At 36.5% G+C, this 21,430-nt stretch overlaps 1 protein-coding gene across 2 annotated transcripts in view; it reads right to left on the reverse strand.

Moving 5' to 3' along the window:
- Positions 1 to 2,070: 2,070 nt before the first annotated feature.
- LOC111866021 (clavesin-1) overlaps positions 2,071 to 21,430 on the reverse strand; it is a 29,224-nt gene continuing 9,864 nt past the window's right edge. For both annotated transcript variants that reach the window (XM_023854504.2, XM_023854505.2), the window contains exons 2-7: positions 16,605 to 16,817; positions 14,722 to 14,943; positions 13,600 to 13,793; positions 9,703 to 9,819; positions 7,904 to 7,997; positions 2,071 to 6,257 (exon numbers count right to left, since the gene is read on the reverse strand). In XM_023854504.2, the coding sequence (XP_023710272.1) occupies positions 6,103 to 6,257; positions 7,904 to 7,997; positions 9,703 to 9,819; positions 13,600 to 13,793; positions 14,722 to 14,943; positions 16,605 to 16,809 (987 nt within the window). In that variant the 5' untranslated portion in view covers positions 16,810 to 16,817 and the 3' untranslated portion in view covers positions 2,071 to 6,102. The remainder of the gene's footprint in view (positions 6,258 to 7,903; positions 7,998 to 9,702; positions 9,820 to 13,599; positions 13,794 to 14,721; positions 14,944 to 16,604; positions 16,818 to 21,430) is intronic.

Here is a 21,430-nt window from a genome sequence, read left to right on the forward strand (position 1 = left end):
TTGGTTGTGCACGTAAAGCCCACTTACCTGGCCTGCATGCTCACCTGATTTGAACCATGTTCGTTTTTCCTGTGGGGATATTTGAAAACAGAAGTTTGTACCGTTACAGTCATTCTAGATAAGAATTATGTTATTGAATTCAACAACTTTTAGGTGAAATAAAGAATACATCCAGCATCTTTGGATGCTTGCAACTTTCTTTTTCACACAGAGCTGAGTTATATGTCTGTGAACATTGAGTCCATTTTGAGCACCTATTATAAGAGAGTAAAAATAAATAGCTCCTTTGTTTATTTTCTTCTTTTACACAATCTATTAAACTAATGAAGTATTGAGGGTGAAAACATGGAAGCTGAATTAGAATACAGTTGTAACTTCTTAAGGATGGTCCTCAGGATACATAGTCTAATGAACTGTTTTACTTATTTTGATGTACACAAATCATCCTGCAAAATATAGTAGGTAATAGTTGGACAGTCTGTATATTATGTTGCAAAAGCAGTGGGCAGGCTACAGACTGGACAACCAAAGAATTTGGTGCAATTCCCAGCAGGGGTAAGATATTCTCTCCTTTTCCAAAACTTCCAGACTGGCTCTGGAGCCCACTCGGCCTATAATATCGATATCAAGAGCTCTTTGTAGGGGTGAGGCTACCAGGGAGTGAACCTGGTCACTAACCTCATTCAAGTGCCCCATGGAGCTTAATTAAGAACTAGACCATTTACTTCTACTCGACCCCATTAAAGGAGGTTGCACACACATACACAAAATTATAAGCCTTGTTTCCATTCTAGAATGTAAACTAATAATAAATTGAGAATTGACAATTGAACATGCTGACCAATAGTTGATCATCATCATTCACCATACTGTGGGCTTAGTCTGTATCAGGATCTAGTAAAGAACATTTTAAATGGAAGAAATTCATTTGGTTTAGTGCTCATTGCATCCTTATTTATTTTAATACACAAATTAACATTTTTAAGAAATGTATTTCTGAGCAACACATAAACCCAGTTATACAACTCAGTACAGTGAATGAATAATATGGGCCTATTGATTTACATCAGTGAATAGATGGTCTACCCCATATGCAAATAAAGTACAGTCACCAGCCTATAATAATTTCTATCCAACATAGGATCTCTTTAACTTATAGGAAATAAGCACCGTAAAGCTAACATAGTGTAACAATTTATCAGAATAATTTATTCTTTATTTATTTTTCTGCTACAGAAGAAGTCTGACATGTACTTGGATCCATCACCGTATATTGAGGTTATGGGAATAGTGGACCTTAAGTACTACAAAATATTGATATAATATTAGGAGTCATGTTCTAATTATGATGTATACTTCACAGAAAATATTCCTGATTTGAGAGGAATTTCATATGAATACATCTCTATAAATCTTGGTAACTTTATACCACCAGCAACAAATGGAAATATATTTTATTAAAATGGTAACAGTATAAAAATATATATACTCTAAGTGTACTAACACAATATCATGCAAACAATAGTTATCTTTAGCAACAACATATCTTCTACACTTAAGAAAAACAATTATATTATTAATATTTCAGTGAAATGGAGTACAATATTTGTGATTGTATGGCATGAAAAGTGTGACATTTGTCAGAAGGTAGCCAGGAGGTGATATTTTACAATATTGTTGTAAGAAGAATCTGTGAGTTGTTTCCCTTAAATATACATACAGGAACTCTAATCAGTATTTATGTTTCAAAAATAGCCATGGAGAATAGCTTGATGGCATGTCTTGCTGTTCTTAGCTAGATGCACCATAAAAAGAGAAAACTCTGTAGCCTGTAGTCCACAAGAAAACTATACCGACTGACCAAGCAACCGCTGCTTGTCAGCGAAGTTAGTGGCAACTTTTGCAGATAGAGAGTGTCACATGGTCAGCGCAACAGATCCCCACAGTCATTAATCTTGGTTTTTGAAATCAGAGCCACTATTTCCTTGAAATAGCTCTTCAATTATCCTCACGAGGCTAACTGGACCCTGTCCCAGAGCCACTACTTCTCAGAAGAATCGAACCCTGGACCTCTGGATCTGTAGCCAGGAACTCTGACCTCTAGACCACAGAGGCAGTCACACCACAGAATATAAAAATGGAAAGAACACTTTTCTGAGTGTGGATTCTACCCTTTAAGTCCCTTTATCCTCTACTGAATATTTCAGCATTGACTGTGTCCTATTTGCTTAACTTTGTTATGTGTTGATCATTCGTGGCTGTTACATATTTTATTTAATTTTGAGTAAAACTATTGCTAACACCCCTTTACAACTGAAGAAAGATCAATAATAGCTGACCTGTTGCATGATATTCAAAACAATGGGAAAGCTCCAAATGAACTGTTCTGAGGCATTCAAGAATTATTTTTCAGAAGGATCCTCCGTCAGATCTGACATGTCTTGCTTGGAAAGAGAAGCTGTTTTAGACAGATAGCATGAAGAATGCTCTTAATTCAGAAGACTGAAAGCTCTAGACAGAAGAAGTGATGAAATCCTCCATCAGTTGAGCAAACACTTACAAAATCATTACAAAAGTGCTTTCCAGAGCTGGAATCATCAAAACTATGTCTGTATCAACACTTGCATAAAGATCTTCACATGAATCTCTACCATCACATGTTTGTGAGTGAGATGTCTCTTGAAGATACAGACTGAAGAATGATAGCTTGTGAGCATTTGCTTCATACATTCTGAACACCGCCTCCCACTATGAAGTCTTATTCAGCACAATATCAACAGTCATTCCAGAGACTTTATGCTCTGGAGTAAAGAAAACTCATACTGTGTTAAAGAAATTGAAACAAGTCCTCCACATGTCATGATCTGGGCAGCAGTGAAGGCAAGATTATTGATAGGACCGTATTATTTTGATGCAACTGTGACACAGCACAGTTGCATGCAGATACTTAATGAATGGCTTGTTCCGCAATTTGATGTTCTCTGTACATAAGATGAATTCTAGTTCTGGCAGGATGATGCATCTCATTACGCTCTTGTGGTGTGTGAATACCTCAATAGAATTTTTCCAGGAAAATTATTTGGCAATACCTGCTCCATTTCACCGGTTACTGTGTACCTCAGACCTCTGAACCTGTGACACTCCACTTTAGGTGGTCATTAATGAGGATGTCTTCAAATAACAACAACAACAACAACAACAACAACAACAACAACAACTGGATAGTTGAAAGGAAAAATGTCTACCACTTTCCAAAACATCACACTTTGCATGTTATGAATTATGAATCATTGTACATGGTGTCACAGAATTCCTTGTGCAGGGAATAGTGGTGTCCACACTGATGTTGATGTTTCATGTAAATTATGACTTATGTTCGTGATGGCAGTACACTACCTTATGAAACTATTCAGTATTTCATTTCCAAATTGAAAGTAATCTAGATATCCTGGAGAGTAAAGGGAGTCTTGGGGCAGACTGTATATACTTGTACTGATGGGAATAAGTTGTAGCAACTGAGTAAGAACGGTTCATAGGATCACATACATGAACAACATAAGTAATGGGCCTTAATTTATGATGAATCTGGCCAGACAAGGAATTAGCTGTACTCATAGATCTTATGGTGATTGTGTTTTAGTGTATGGTGGAATTGTGAGGTACATTACAAACCACAGGTCTGTGTGGCCAGGGCACTAATATATTCTGATTCAGACATCTTTAATTTATCAACAACGTGATACAGTAGATTGTTTCTTATACGAAGACCTGAAAAATGTAAGGAATCCTTATAATTTATTTACGAGATTATTGTCCCTTCCATAAAAGTGAACCTCTGGAAAGCCTGTAGCTTCAGCTGTTTTGCTTATTTTTAATATAGTTAAACATATTTAAAAATTTGTTGTTCCTTGCTTCTAAGTACATATACATATGATCTACAAAATAAGAATTACAGATTTTCTAGCAACACATATTTAGTATGACATTAATCACATAATTAAAACATTCTGCAACATTTTGGAGGGAATACTGCCCTATATAAGAAAATGGGGTAACCTCTTATGTTTAGCATTTAGAGCAGTATTAATCTATGAAAAGGAATATGTCACCATTAAAGCACATTTAAATCTTCCATCTAGACATATAAACTATGAACTGCTTTCATGACTGTCACATAAGAGAAATATATGAATATTGTGATCTAGTGTGAGAAAACAGGAAATTAATAATTTGGCTTTGTAGGTGTGGCACTGTTGCAAATAAAACCCATAAGACTTCTCAGAGTAGTCTTAATGCTGCATCCCATATGGACTTTCAAGCATCAAATATGCTGAAGCTAATTATTTAGAGTATCATATATATGCAGTTAAATTAAAATATTGTCACGATTTTATGGAGAGACTCTAGTTGTAGTTTGGATAGGTAATTGGATTTATTGAACATTTACAGATCATACTACACCTAACTACAGTGCTATCACTAATTCACACACTCTGCAGTTCACTACAGCACACAATAAGACTTCTCAGTCTCCTGTTACTTCACAGGTCTTTACCTATTAACAGCTTCCAACAGCAAACATTCCCCTTCCTCTCATTTCCTGAACTGTCCCCATACCTCAGCTACCAGCTTCACTGCAGCAGTCCTCTAACTAACTCACTTACCAACTAACTCTCTTCACTCAACTGTACTGCACTAACTCAAGTCCAAGTCCAAGTTCCATTGCGACTGACGGTCAGTCAGTCAGAAAACACCACTTCTAACAGTATTTCCACTGTTGCTGACTGGCTGCTGCCTAGCAATGGCTCTAGTACTGTTGCATATTTATGAAGCTGTTGCACAGCAATAGCCTTTGTCTTGTTTGTTTTGAAGTCATTATCTAGCAATGGGTTTACATGCCACAATATGGAAGTTGTTATTATTCCTTCCCCTGGATTATGACCTTAATATAGTGGAGAGGTTTGCATGCCATGATTATCCCAAGAGCTACTCTGTTGGGGCTATAGGCTCCTGGCATTTAGAAAAAGGTAGCCATTGGTAACCCTGGGTTTGGGATTGAGTGTCAGCCTGGCAACATCACTTCATAAAATAAAGCATGTTACAAAACTTAAAAATAAATGCCAGATGGAAAATTTTGGGAAACAGCTAAGGAGTGGTTGTATGATATATGAAAGCTGAATATGAAGAGATGGAGGCAAAAGGTAAGTAACAGAAAAGAATGGACATGTCCCATAGAAAAGGCCAAGGATCTTAGAAGGTCACAGTTTCTAGTAACAAGTAAGTTGTTGTGGTTGTGGTGGTTTTTGTTGTTCATTATATTGAAAAGGTTATCAAGTTTATGGCTATTGAGACATAACACTACATTTTTAAGCAGAAATCCAGAACTGCTTGTGTTGCTAGTAATTCCTGTCTCAATCTACAATTGTATAACCAATGTATCATAAAATCATACTACAAAGCCAGAATATTTTAGCTCCATTTTTATGTATCTTGTGTCAACTGACTGCCCCATGTATTTGGTCCAGCAGACTACTAATAGACAGTTGGTACATGCTAAAGTGTCATGTGACTTAACCAGCAAAAGCTGTGAGTAAGTAATGTTCTTTAGTTGCAGGGTGTCATCATTAATGACAGACACAACCCAGCACCCACTACAAAGCCTCCACTATTCCTGCCAAACTTTCTTTCATGTGGAACTCAGTAGACAGGAATAACAAGCATGACAATTCTGCATATATATGCCATGTGACAGAAGCAACCCAGTGTTGGAAAAATCTGCTTTTATCTACTTCCAGCAGAAATATGTGTAATAATCTATAGAATGGAACATAATTGTGCAATGGCAGCAACAAAGAATGTTTTATCTTCGTAACCATAAAAGCCTAATTATAGCCTAGTATAGCCTAGTAGTTGCAAGTTTGATATTCATCTTATTTAAATAAATGCATAGAGAGAAAAATAGTCATAATTTTACCTTCCCAGGAAATATCATAGTATTTAATTTGATGATCAATGTTATGATTCATGAGATCCTGTAAAATCAAGCTAGACTACATGAATGTTCATGATGTTTTCAGACTAGTTCCCGTCACTGAATATTAATCAGTCAACCTGCAGTTGGCGGAAGCTACCAGCTATACCTGCCAGTTCATCTTCCATGTCGGCAGCATATTTTCCTTTTGGGTTCAGCTCAATTTCCATTTTGTCTAGTGCCTTTATTGCTTCACGTCTCTCCTGGAGGCGCTTCTTGAACTGAGCTGTAAAATTACAATATATATCAGTGTTACTAAACAGCTGTTAAAAGGTCCTTCATTTCCAGTATAGCTACATAGTGAAGATAATACATTGTTTAAGAGACAGAAAATTTCATTGTAAGTTGGATGTCTGACTGTCTGTGGTCCATTATGAACTAGTAGTAGGGACAGTGAAAGGCCAAAAAGATAATCCATGAATCTCAATTGCTAATAACTTGGATTATTTAAATACACTTCCAAGGTCATATTATCTTATAAATTCAGACAGTGGATTAAATAGAGGGCTAGAAGAAAACAACTCTTCATTAATGGCTATATGTGTAGATAAAATCTTGAATTTTGAAAGATGTAGCTAACTACCAAACCAACTAATTCCTAACTCAGTGGCCAGTTTCCTGTTAACGATCTTACCTGAGTGTTTAATAGTTACTGAAATGATAAAAGAAATTATCTGCTGCAGAACCTAAAAGTTAGCCACTGTCATCAATAAAGCCTATCATTTTATTCTATTTGGTCATAGTTCACTGCACAGCCTCATAAGCTGTACCCCTAACGTTCATTTCTAACATTAGTTCTCAGTTTGTGTGAGGCTCTAGATAAATATTTTGTTTAAAATTCATGTTTTCATGTCGTACACATCGGGTTCATTTTGACTTTCTTTATTTAGACATCCTAATAATATTATGTACCTTTTGTATTCCTGTGTCCTATCTAAATCCTAAGAGTGAAATATAAAAAACTATAATTTTACATGCTGTATTATGTAGGTTTTATACACATATATTTCCATCTCAAATGCAACTTATTACCTAATTGCCATTCTATCTTACTACATGTTCCAACCATATATGGCCATCATGAAGTATTGTCTATTTTGCTAAAATAGTTGCACAGTATGTCAAAATTGTATATTGCATGTGAACATGATATTTCCTAATTAAAATTAATTAAGTTTGAAATTAAAATTAATTAACATCTTAATGTTATTTCCATTGTATTCATCGTCCATTCATTTAAAAGATATTTGCTTGAGTTTTTCTTGTTGCTGGACTTATGCATGTGTGAAATGTGGTCCCCCACGTTGAGAGTGGTTGACAACAAAGTGATGAGAAGAACATTTGGATGGCAGAGGAAATAATAGACAGATAGATAAAACCACATAAGGAGGAGCTTCATATTTGAGCTCTTACCAAATATTACTTAGCTAATCAATCATGGGCAGTGAGAAAGTAAGGGCATACAACTCATGTGGGTGAAATTAGAAATGCTTGCAAAATTTTATCTGGAAGGTCTGAAGGGCTGAAATCACTTGGCATACCAAAAATGGTACAACAATAAGATGGAGCTAGAAAAAATTGGGCTACACTGGATTCATCCAACTCATGATGGAAGTCAGTAGTGATCTCTTTTGAAAGCAACACATCAATGAAGCACCATATTCAATAAAAGGAGAAGGATTTCTTGATCAGATGTATGACAACATCTCAAGAAGGCTTCAGTCCATCGAGTTATTTAGGCAAGAATATGAGGTAAAGAATATCTACTGTGAAATCCCTTAATTATGGCATTTTGGGGTTAGATTTCTAATACTAGGCATGCAGTAATAGCTATGAAAAATATTACGCTTCAGTGTGGAAGCAGTAACTCACCAATCATGTCTGCAAGAGGGACTTCTCCCCCATATTCCTTAGGAAGTATTTCTGGGTTCACTGCTTCTTTCAGGTCATCAATGCTTCCATGCAGCTGTAATATGGAAATTTGCATGATTATATGTAAATGTGTTCTTTTAAATGTTAATCTCATACCGTTCCTTATATACAGCAATTAAATGAGGGCTGTCTCTTGATATACTGAAATGTTTGTACAATATTTTGACTTTAGTTATGCTAGTAATATGATAAACTATCGACAATGGTGTATTTTTCAATTCACAATAAAGTGTGTTTTCTTACAAATATCTGCATTTGCCTCTAAGTGCTTCCTTATCATTCTTCTTTCATATAATTCATGGTTCAAGTCCAAAGAATATCTGCAGTATCTGACAATTTATATGTGCAATTTTACCAACATCATAATGCTTTGTAAGATTTGAGGTAAGAAAGCGGTCTTCTGGGATGTGGCCCCGTGTAGATATTGTGTTAACCGACATTTCAGAGGAACTTATCACCTCCATCTTCAGGGTAGAAGAAAAAGAAGAAAATCCACAAGTGAAGAACCAGCGTGAGTAGGTGCAAGTAGGCTAATGTCGAGAATAAACTGAGCTGTATAAGAGCAGGAAGGGAAGGAAGAGGGGCTATATGGGAAATCAGTAGAGAGGAGAAAGGAAGGGTCTTGGGAGGTGCCCGATTTGCATAGCAACCCCAAAGTTTAAGGGATAATGCCCTCCCATTAACCTTTCCTTTATCCCCTGACACAACAATATTCTATACCTGCTCTAGCCTGCTACCTGCTGGCCCACTTCCCCATATGTGCAGGGACAGTAGTGATTTAAAAGAAAATAATTACACAATTTTTCATCATTACATGATATGTAACATAATGTTCAGGTGGTGTATTCAACGTGACTGAAAGATGGATGTCTTTGGAAAAAAGCAGATTAATAAACAAGGACATATACCAAATATTAATATCAACAATTAAGATTATTTTAAAAATTATTATTGTGCCCTGAATATAAATGTAAATTGGTAAAAGTATGCTTCAGCAGCTTAAACATAAGTATGTAAGCGAATTTCCTGGCTCCCCTCACAAAATCCTGGCACCTCACATAACAGATACTACCATTTTATGTCACTAAAAATAACAAACCTCGTTTCTATAAGTTTAATTTGTTTAAAGAGTTCATACAATGGGGTTGATGATACACATAAATCTGAGCCACTTTTAACAGACCTAGTTAAGAGTTTTAAAACTCTGATCAATTTTCTGAAATATGTTAACAACATGTGCACTGTTATATATATTTTTATTATCTGTCACATTGCTTTAATTATAAGTTGCAGGTAAAAGTATTTTATAGGCATCCTGGGACAACGAGATAATAAAACTCTCTTCTTTTATTGTGTGCATTAATTTTAGTTTCATCTTGTATTATTGATAATGGCATTTATATATTGCAGTTTGGTTGTTTTCTAGGATACAGTATTTTTCTCTAGCATCTAATTATTTGTGTAGGGTCAGAAATGCTTTCAATGAATTCAAAACCTTTTATACCCCAATGGTACTTACATGTACCCTGCATCAAAAGTGTGCATAATGCTTTTATACACATATTCTAACGGTGTAAGTCCTTATTCTTAATATTAAACTCTTGCCACTAGATGGCAGGAGCATTTGGTTTGTGTTCGCCCCCCCCCCCATAATGAAGTAATAATAAACATAAATTATCCTTCTGATATCTGGTATATAAAGAGTTAAATTTCATATTCCATGTTCATTCTTCACTCACCATGATTCTATCCTTAAGTTTCTCACTGAGAAGTGCAATAAAAAATTCAAAAACTTTATTGGCATAGTGTGGAACATTGAAGAAGTGTGTTGCTTTATGACGCATGGGTGTAGAATTCTGAAAGTAAGAACCATAGAAATTATTTCTATTTGCTACAAGACAGTGGTACAATCCAGTATTATAGCATCAAGTGAATCTTCAAGTATATTACTCAAATAAAAACAGTCTAAATACAATGTGGTATTATTACATGGATATCAATACAAAAATCTTCAAATAAAGAAACCAATATTACTGTATTAATGTTTGTTCGTTATTTATGTTTGCTACATGTTTTGATCCAGCTGGATCATCACCAGGCAGTTTTCATGATACATCTTGGATTGTGTCCTAATATCGATCCAAGTAGTAATTGTATTGATATAAGCAACATTGGGCACACACGGCAGCATAGTTGGTTGGGGCACTGTGTTGCAAGCTGGAAGGTTGTGGGCAAAGGGGGGTAAGGGCAGCCACTGCATGAGCCTGACAACCTCACCACCATCTGTGAGCCAATTGTCCATAAAATGTGGGAAACCTCAACGTCTCACAACCCTATGGGCCTCCACAGCCTACTACAGGGGTAGTTTTACCTTTTTCTTATAAGTAGCGTTAACAATTTATATGTCTTGTGATGTTACTAACTTGATGTCATAATAATAGTCTTAAGGGTTAAAATGTTAAAACATTTTTCAAATATCTGTCAAAGTGTTAAAATTAATTGCTAATTATTAATTAGATTACATTGGAATTATCTTTTAAGTAAAGGGAATGCCCATGATGATCTGTCATAGTGTAGAGGGTAGTTGAGTTTTTGTATCTTGGGAGTCAGTGCTCTATAGACAGTGCTTGAGGTGGAATGAAAATAGAACCGGGATGGTTTTCCCAAAAAAGATATTGTACATTGCATTTACTGCCAAAAAAGCAACGGGATGCTTTTAAGCCATTTAGAATAGAACCGGGATGCCATCCCGCTGCATCCCGCCCCACCTCAAGCCCTGTCTATAGAGTATGTTAAATATCTGAAGAGTCCAATTGTGAGTAACATATAATCATATAATATTGTGTACTTGATTACTTACATGTTATACTCGCTTTCTGTGGTGTCATGAGTATCTATGGTGGAATTATTCTCTAATAAAAGTGGGTATTTTTAGTGTTTTCTATGAATGTGTTGTCTTACTCTGTTATTTGCTCCAAATTTGATTTCTGTACTTACATGTTTTGGTGTGTATGTTGTATATATTGCATCTTGTGTGGAGGTATCATGTCTTTCTGCTATTGGATATTGTGATTGTTCCTGGTCTATGATTCTGTTAGGACTAACTGACATTTAATATCACAGTGGTTATATTGCTTGGGTCATATGATGTTCAAGGGAAGGGGGGGGGACGTTTGATAGGGGTGGGGGCAGTGTGTGTGTGTGTGTGTGTGTGTGTCTCTCTCTCTCTCTGGAGTTCATATAGGTACATGTTATTGATGTTTGTTTTGAGGTCATTGCCTAGCAATGGGTGTATGGGCCACATTATCTTCATTGTCTCTTTCTGAACAGGAGCTTAATGCAATTTACCTTCATTTTGTATGAATGTAGTAATTTTAAAATATAAGCTTATGGTGATCTTATATATATATAAAACTTAATGTACTATTATTGAAAAGCAAGAATGTAGTTAAATGTCAGAACTCATGACATTAAGGATCAAGAAGCTAATATTGGAAGTTAAAAGTCTTCTTTCTAAAAGCCTCAGTTAGAATGTGGTGTAAGAATTATTAAATGTTATTTAAATTTCACCACAAAGATTCTGCAAAGTTTCATGCAAAAATTTATGCTATTGGCCCCTATCAGAAACATTTTACAGTTTTCTCTACTGTTTCTGGCAGTAAATTAGGAAGGAGAGATTATGTTGAGTTAAAGCAGTCTTATATTCTTGCAGGAAGAAATTACCCAATTTAATCCTATGTTATACATAGGCTGATACTACAAAATATGTCATCAGTCAGATAATTTCAATTTTTATGCTTGAAAGTGGAAGTGAAAATATTTGTTGAGCATTGTTTCAATTTAATATCTATGAAAATGTTGCTAGGTGAACCAAATTAATGAATGAAACATGTTAAGACTGCATATCTGCTATATATAGTATTTCCTCTAGTCAGTTAATTGGTCACCTACAAAAATAAATCTGTATGAGTGGCAGGCCTGCAGCAGGAAAAGAGCATTACAGATATACTATTTCCCAGGACATCAAGCTTAAATTTATGTGGTTCTTTCTGTCACGCAATATCTTATTTTAAAAAGCATATCACTTGGACCCTATCGGTTCATTGTCTGTAATATTTTGGTAGATGATTGTGCTCTCATATACATAGACAGTGTTCATTTCTCCTCATTTTTGCTTCTGGTGGACCCTAATATATTTATCCTGTACCCTTCCCATGTGGAGCTCAGTCTAAATCAGATTTGTGCTTTCTACATTGAAAGTAACTGTAATAATTTCATTACTGTTGACTAAGCACAGACACGATCTTCATGGAACAATTATTATCTAACAGTGTACAAGGAATGCGCATATAATGCAGAAATTAAATTGTACAATAAAGTCAACAAGAATTACAGCTATATCCACTAACAGGAGATAACTTCAGTTTGGAGTAAAAGAATTTGTTTTGTCTTGAAAGCTTCAACCCTGTTGATGAATTTGTAAACTTCACATAATTATTAATAATGTGGAACTGAGAATCTTTGTGAAATAATTATATGGAATTTTTAATTTTTGTAAAAGTTAAGTGTACTGTGTCTTGTACTTTTCTCCTATGTCTTATTTCATGTGTTCATTTGTACACTGATTTGTTTGAAGCTAATCAACCAGGTTCTGTAGAATGAGAATAATCTGACCATCAATCTGCTTTCTGATAACAAACTTCAGATTTGAAAATGGCTTTTTATAAAAAGTGTTCAAAGCATGCATTTTGGAACAAGTTCTTGAGTGTCTACTCTTCTTCAAATTGCTCCATATTAATACAGGAGGTAACCACACTTGTAAGTCAAAGCTTATGTGAGGGAAGAATATTACTAGTTATGTGGGTTTCTCAAGAAATTAGAGCTGAGAATTATTTTCGTTATTGCTGCTGTTGTCATCACTGTTATTGTTGTTGTTGATATCATCACTGTTATTGTTATAAACACATTACAGATGGTCACTCCAGTGTGCCACATGGTTTCTGTGAGATAAAAATAATTAGTTTCAAATGACAAATAAACTTATATACTGTATATATTCTACAGAAACCTAACAAAATCCAACCAACTTTTTTTACAACACAGACATAATGTATGTTAATAAATAAAACTGATAGTGGTTGATAACAAAAATTATTATGCCATGAGAGTGCTAGTAAATAGTGTTGGCATAAAATTAAAGTGGTCTTGGTAGTAGTGCTACATTTGGAAGGGCATAGTGTATGAAAAAAATGTTTAGATTTTAACTAAATATTTTTGCTGAACAAATAAGGAAACAAGCTGCTAAATACTCCTTACACAAAATTCTCTTAGGCAGACATCCTTATGCTTATTGGTACTTTATTCAGAGTTGAGAATTAGTCGTTTTAAGTGTTTTAGATCCCAACATTTATGTGTTCAGTGTAAATTTAATTATATGTGTATTGCTATATAAACTGTTGCATACAAATGAAATTCTTAATAGCCCTGCACCTATGAATTCAGCAGTACATGTTCGCTTGTCATTCATATTCTTATGTTTACATACTGTAAACTTTTATGTTTGTATAGAAACATTTAAATGTGATATGTACTCTGTATTATACTTTAGAGGACAGAATTTATAAATTTTCTTTTACCTGTATACACTGCAAGATCTTGCGTATATCACTCAAAGACCACAAACTTATGTGCCCCATGGTAAGTCCAGACTCGTCATTGCAATAGGAATATCCTCGGATCTGATTCTCTTCATCATCCATGAGACACTCAACTACCAAACTGTGGCACCTGACCATGTCCACTGCTGTATACTTGTAAGGATCAAAGCGTGCTGTAAACACGGAACAGAAGATGTGCCACCAATCTTGAAAAAATTGTTCCTTGTTTTTAGTTCATAGAGTTTTGGCAATGCATTTCTTTACCTCTCTTACCAAAAGGAACATAACTATATTACAGTGTAACATGTGCAGTTTCTCCAAAGAAATTCACTTCAAGTGTCACGCTGCAGTCAGTATGACATGCATGTGAACTTTTAGATAAGCTGTAGGTTCTGAACTAGGACAATGATGTCTCATATTTGATTTTATGGCTTAGGAGAAGGACCTTGGATTTCTTTTTTGTGTTTCATTTTACACGCTGCCAGTACCTAAAATTATGTAATATTGAATGGTAGGGTGATTGGTGAATAATAAATTGAAAAAGATTTGAAAGGAAGTGGTCATAATCTAGTCAAGGCACTGTCTCAGTATCTGCTGGAGGGTTTGAGGAAAACCACAAAATACCTCAAACAGGATAGCTGGCATTCTGGCAGAGATCTGAATTGAACAAAGAGTAGAGAATTAATATGACATCAACCTGCTCAGTTTGGGATTTATGGGAATAAACAATTGTTAAGACCAAACCAACAGCATGTTGAAACTAGAGCAACAAATACACACTAACAAACTGTATTTCTATCTAGATCTGTGATCTTGTGTTCTTTAAATACCAGTAGTTCATGATTTCATTTCTGCTGGTACATAAGTGCTAGTAACCTTCATGTTGTATTTCTTTATTCATGATGGAAAAATTACCATTTAATAATTAGTAACATCAGCATTTATATTTCCTTTCATTAGTTAAATAATTTATGTTGAATATTATTATGTTTCTTCCTGTCTCCAGTTTGTGGAACTGAGTATGCATCTGTCAGATTGGTAAAGAAAATGACACAGTTTTGGTACATATACAAGATAACCACTTATGCTGTGAAAACTTACCAGCACATGTCAAGATGACCTGCCTACCAAAGTCATCTCGCTGTGGAAGAGGCACAATGTATCCCTCCTCAAGGAGCTCTGAGATAGTAGGGTCATCCAGATCTAGTCCTCGGAACCAGTCAGGATAGAGTTGGCGGATGACAAGGTAGCGCTCCAACATTTCCTGTGCCAGTGGAATGCTGAACTTCTTGGTACGCAAGAAACGTAGCAGAAATATGGAATCTGTGGAGATTGATAGCTAAATCATACATACATAATGCAACAACATTTTTTTTTCTAGTTAAATATCATGCTGTTTACTTAATTTCTACAGAAGATTGGTGTAGAACATATATGATTCATAAATCAGATCATATTATCATAGGAATATTATCCATAAGCATTTGTAACCATAAATGTAACCATAAATGTGTGTTCAGTAGACTTAATTGTGTCCTCTCTTTATCCATCAACATTTTGTACAAATGCATAGAAGTATTTCATTTTCACAGTTTAAAAATTACTGAGGTGTTTTCTGTGCGGTCCATGCTGAGGTGTTAGAAGCAGGACAAGTCAAGAGTTTGATTAGTTATGAGACAGTCGCCAGCCTGAAAAAAACGTGAGCACGAAAGTTGAGGGATCTGTGGCTTTGGAAGCCGTTACCAGACAATGACTGATGAAGACACAGCAAACTGAGAAGATTTGACATGTGCTGTAGTGAACTGCAGAGTGTGTGTGAATTAGTGATAGTGCTATAGTTACTTGTACTTACAATTTGTAAGTGTACAATAAATTCAATTACCAAACCAATGGTGCTGCAGCTCAGTTGACAATTCAGTTGTGTGATATTTGCCACACAGTAACAACATGAGCACAGAAACTGAAGAATCTCCATTGTACAGAGCAGTTACCAAGCAATGACTAGTAAAGACACTGTAGGTTGCAGAAGACTTAGCATGTAGTGATTTGTAATGTGCGGAAATCAGTGCTAGTGTTATAGCTATTTGTAGTTACGACCCCTAAGTGGTTAGTAAATCCATTCACCAATCTCAACCCTGTCTATAATCACACACACCCCAAAATCATGACAATACTTTACATGTCTTTTCTATTCATTTTGCTAAATATATAATAGAGTATAATAAAATTCTGTTTAGAAAGAACAGTGCTAGGTAAGTAAGAGTTGGATTTGCCATATTCTTTTTACTGTCAGATATAAGGAACCATAGGCATTGCTTTTCTGTGGAAAACGGTGCTACCAAACTTCATGATTGAGTAGTTAGTATTTGTGTTTCATATTTGGACCCATTTTTAAATCTTGAGTTGGTGACCAGTTATCTGACAGACTTTCTGGGGTGTTCCCCCCCCCCTCAGATCCGTTAGGAAAATGTCAAAATGTTACCTCAAAACTTTGATGACTGAGTAAATATTACAGAATTAAACAAGTTTTATTATTAAATTACACAAATGTCTTTTTAATTCGCTTTGTGGGGGGGTGGAGTGGAAGTGGGTCCACTCGGCACGGCAGCCACTGATTGTCTTATTGTACCTGCCCCTGGTGATAATGATGATGGAGAATTTGGGGGAATGAAGATTGGCAGGGGAAACCGAAGTACTTGGAGAAAACCCACCCCAGCACCACTTTGTCCATCACAAATCCCTCTTGATGAGACACGGGATCGAACCCGGGCCGCCTCTGTGAAAAGCCAATGACTAACCGCTTGAGCTATGGCGCGGCCCTAAACAAATGTTACCTGGTTTTATATTTTTTTATAATTTCTCTTGTGCATTAGATGTTAAACTTTTGTGTTTGGTTTTTATTTTTATCTTGATGTTATGACAGAATACACTGTCATTCACAGCAGATACCCTACATCCTATTATAGCCAGTTACTATTGCATACCTGTGCGACAGCATTTTATATCTGGGTGTTTCTGTATCCATTCCCTCATTTGTTGAATTGCATGCTGGCGGGTGGCGTCATCCTCACGCAATTCTGTCTGTGCCAGAAGGCGAAGCTCATCGTTCAGATGAAATTCTGAACCATCATCATCATCTGGCTTGGGCATGAAGAATGGGGAGTTTTCTCCATCCTCCCCCACACCCATTTTTGTACCTAAAATATACAAAAGGATAATATACTCAATTAAACAAATTGAATTCCATATTTCTGATATTCTATTCTTGATACTGTAGGTTCTTATATGAAAACTAATAGTAGTTGTATTTGAAACCACAACAAGAATGTGGTGTAGGATGGTGGCATCTTCATTTTTTGCAAGAGTGAAAATATGTTTGAAATTCTGTCTCAGTATCGAAGCCAGTTACAATATGTACTAGTGAAGTGTGACTGATTTATTCATTTTTCAATTGGCTATTTAATTACATTGCCTAGCAATCATCATGTTATATGTTATCAATCATACTAATGATAAGTGAAGAATAAAGAGACTGATGAAATATTTGATAGGAGAAACAGGAGAACCTGAAGACAAATGTTCACAATAAGTTGATCATGGAACAACAATCTGTTGGATTCAGGTCTGTATTATGAAGGTGTGTGACAACTGCACAGTTCTTTGGTTAATATGTGGGCTGCAGTGCCATACAGTACATTGGATCTTACCTGAACTTAAAAAATTAGAACTACTTTCATCTACATTACATGGTTTGGTTGTCCCTCTACTTTTTTTGCATATTTCTTGTAAAACCAGGCACTTCAGATCATTGTTTCTTCAAAAATGATTTCACTAACTTATATGAAAATTACACGCATCTAATATTCTGAATTCACTTCACCAGATATATTGGATTGTTAATATCTCTGTCTTCTTGTATACATACTTCTTACCACTGAACATGTAAGGCTCTTCATAAGCTATTTGATGGTACTGTTATCACCAAATGATGTTAATTAGCTTTGAATGATATGCAAGAATGACTGTGTACAGTAAATTGAAAGTTACTGTTACAAAGCAATACTGAAGACTCAATTAGAAATACCAAAGAAAATCCATGAGAAATATGGCTCTTGTAATTGTGGTCCCCATAATATTGCTACAGCCCTCATGCTTTGGGAATGGAATGAAGTTGTCCCAGGATCTCAGTATACAAATCTGTCAGGGATTCACAGAGGAGCAAAAAAAAAAAAGTTTATACTCATTGCTGAACTACAGTAAAATAATATACTGAATATATATCTTAGTTTGATTTGTATCATGGGTTCATACGTTAAAGTTCCCTATTCTAAAACAATTCAGAAAAGCAAGAAGAGTAAAAATTTAGGAGATTAACTTATAGGATTTAACACCGTGCTGTTTGGTAGAATTTCGATGATGTTTTGAAGAAACACACTATCTTCAGTTTCAAGGCAGAGGAGTAAGTTAAGCAAATAGCCAACAAAAGCCGGCTGAAATCCCACATAACACAATTTAATTGACTGCTGTGTGTCTATTGGGAGACCGAGTCCCCTTAGTTTATCTCCTCCTGCATAGAGTTAATGAAAGTAGTGAAATTAGAATGTCAAGTTCTATATTGTCACTTACATGGGTGACTACAGACAAGTTTTGGGTTGCATAACCCCCGTCTATTAAGAATTCGCTGCCCGAGCCACGGGTGTCGATTCGTGACATTTACACAGCAATAGGCCTACACACTACAATATCATTTATCCACGTGACTACATTGTATGGGTCCTCCCATGAAGATGATAAGGCGGTATCCCTTCTTGCGGGTTGGGCGATAGAGCCAAACATTGTCGCCTTCGTGGTAACCCACGCAGCTGGCCAGTTGGTCGTAAAGAGTTTTCATCCGGTCACTGGCCAGCTTTCTGTGTTTGCGGGTACAATTTTTGATGTCGTGTAGATGGTCCACTAAATTATCCGCTTGATCGATTGTGGGTCTTTCCTTGTCGGGAGGGGGGGGGCAAACAACAGGTTGCAGGGAAGTCGGAGTTCTCTTCAGAACACTAGGCTAGCTGGGATGAAGCCCGCTGTGTCGTGAGTGGATGTCCTATAGGCCAGGAGGGAGATGAGCAATCTTGCGCTCCAACCCCTTTGGTGGGATGCGACGACCTTTCGTAGGTGCTCGTCGACAGCTTGGATAAATTGCTTGCCCTACAGTTCGATTGCGGGTGCAGGGGTGTGTTGCGCATCTTGCGCATGTTGCAAACCTCCTGTATCAGATGGGACTCTAAGTTAAGACCCTGATAACTATGTAGCTCCAGCGGTACTCCAAAGAGGCAGAAGATGTTAGTAACTAGCGCTTCCGCTACCGTCGAAGCTTCCTGATTGGGAACGGCGTAGGCTTCAGCCTACTTAGCGAAATAGTCCATAGCGATCAGGAGGTATCGGTTTCCTTGGTCACTCCGTGGGAAGGGCCCTACCACATCGATAGCTATACTTTCGAACGGAGGCCCCGACGTATCTTTGCCAGGCCCTAATCAGGGTCTTGTTGAATGACCTCCCGACAATCCACCGTGTTCTGAGTAGGAGAAGTCGGAGAAGTTTAGTTTTCTAACTAAAATTTTAAATAAAATTAATTTAAAATGTTAAGGTCATCAAATATATTAAAATTCTTCATAAACATAAACTATTCATTAAATTGATTGACAGATCTAGTATGATAGTAATAATGAAGATGCGAACTTGTGGGCTGCAACGCCGTGTGGCTTACTAGAAATTCATCGACATTTTGGAGGCACGTATGGCCCCCATCTTCTGCATCGAAGACTAGGCCAACCAAGAAACCAGCATCAAGCGGCGTTACAACTTACCGTTTCTCACGGTGTTGTCGCTTGCAGAATTCTTATACTTTTTCTTCTACCCTGAAGATGGGGGCGATACGTTCCTCCGAAACGTCGGTTAACACCACATAAACACGGTGTCAAATCCCAGAAGACTGCTTTCTTCATTTACAAGTATCTGCTGATGTTTTCGATATTGACACTGGATGAGTTCGTTTTTTAAGTTACAGTTCTTGGCCTTGTTGACACTGGTGGAGAAAGTTAACAGACTGGCCAGTAATTCTCGTTTTTCTTGTTCCTTACTTTCTCCAGCTTTTGCTTTTCATGTCATTACTTAGATCTCATACCATATATTTTTCTGTGTACTATTATAACATAGCAATCATACGTGTATATCTGATGATCTTTATAATTAAAATCACAAGAAATTAGGTATTTGTGTATACAGATAGCTCGCTATTTGTTCCAGAAACAAATACAATTTTATTCTATCGGCAGATATCAGATAACTCATTAAAGTACAGTTGTTACTATATTACTACCTGCTTTAAGACGAAGAGGTTTTAACCACGGAATATATCTGTGGATTCCATTTGTTTCTAAAAAACATATATTTTCATAAATAACATTAACTGATTAGTCTCTGTATTTCAGACGCGGTGTGTGCTCCAATAACTGAATTTATAAATGTTATTTAGCCCAACTTTAAAAGGGGTCAAATGTACTTCTACAAAAAGGACGAGCGAACAGTACCTAGGAACCTTCAAACCAGGGAAATATTTGTGCCCCCCCCCCATCAACCAAATTGCTCTCTCACTACTTTCCTCGCCTTCCCTTCTCTCTCTTCTTCTCCTTAAAAAGGGGCAGTTTAAATTCATCAAAATTAAACATCTCTACTGTAAAGGCTACCAAATTATTTTTCCCGAATTGTGAAATTCGCCATAAATTCAGAAAATCTAAATTTCGTGGCCCTAGTCTTAAGCCGCTACCTCTAACCATTCTAACGCCTTAATTTTCATATCACTCTTTCAGAAGCACGAGAGGGCGAAGCTAGGGAATCTTCTAACAGAATACTGCTTCCTTTCCCCCCTCCTCCCATAGGCGTCACACTTCTTCCACAACTTTCCATTTTCACCTACTCTTATAATCTTTCTTACCTCTCTCCCTCATGCATAAAAAGGAAGTCTTCACCGAGGCGGACTGACTGAATGACTGTCAGTCGTAAACTGACTTATTTCATACCTCAGAATAATAAATGTAATAGCCTCCAAATATCAACCACGGGTACTTCTGCGTTTTCACAATACACGTGACACCAATCCCCATGAAACCCTTCCAAGATTCCAGTTGCGAACTAATTAGGTGATCGCAAAAGTAAGTCATGTTTTATATTATGACAACATGGCTGGCTCAGTGAAGTGACTGGTTTGGTTTGGATTCTCGACAGAGGTTGCAATTTTTGTCTTCGCCACTATACCGGGGGCTCTTTCCCTGTGGATAAAGCAGCCGGGTTGTGAAGCTGACCACTCATCTCTAACTAGTGCTGAGGTCAAGAAAGTGTGGATCTATATAGCCACTCCCCCATACACCTTCATGTGCTTAATTAGTTAAGCACCGGGACAAATCCAACTTTTTTGTTGAGGGGCTATGTTACAAGCAAGAAGGTCGCGGGTCATTGGATTCTTTTCAATTGACCTAATCCTTCCAGCCGCAATATGACCCTGGGGTCGACTCAGCCTCTAACAGAAATGAGTACCAAGAATTAATTAAATAATTTTCCTGGGGAGTAAAGGGCGGCCGGCACGTAAGGCTGACAACCTTACGGCCATCTTTTTGCTGATTGTCTAGATAATGTGGGACCCTCAACGTCTCACAACCCTATGGGCCTTCACGGCCTCTTACATGGATAGCTTTACTATTTTACTTTTATTACTATTATTATTATTATTATTATTATTATTATTATTATTATTATTATTATTATT

This window comes from Cryptotermes secundus, unplaced genomic scaffold (assembly GCF_002891405.2).
Source record: "Cryptotermes secundus unplaced genomic scaffold, Csec_1.0 scaffold135, whole genome shotgun sequence".
Lineage (NCBI taxonomy): Eukaryota > Metazoa > Arthropoda > Insecta > Blattodea > Kalotermitidae > Cryptotermes > Cryptotermes secundus.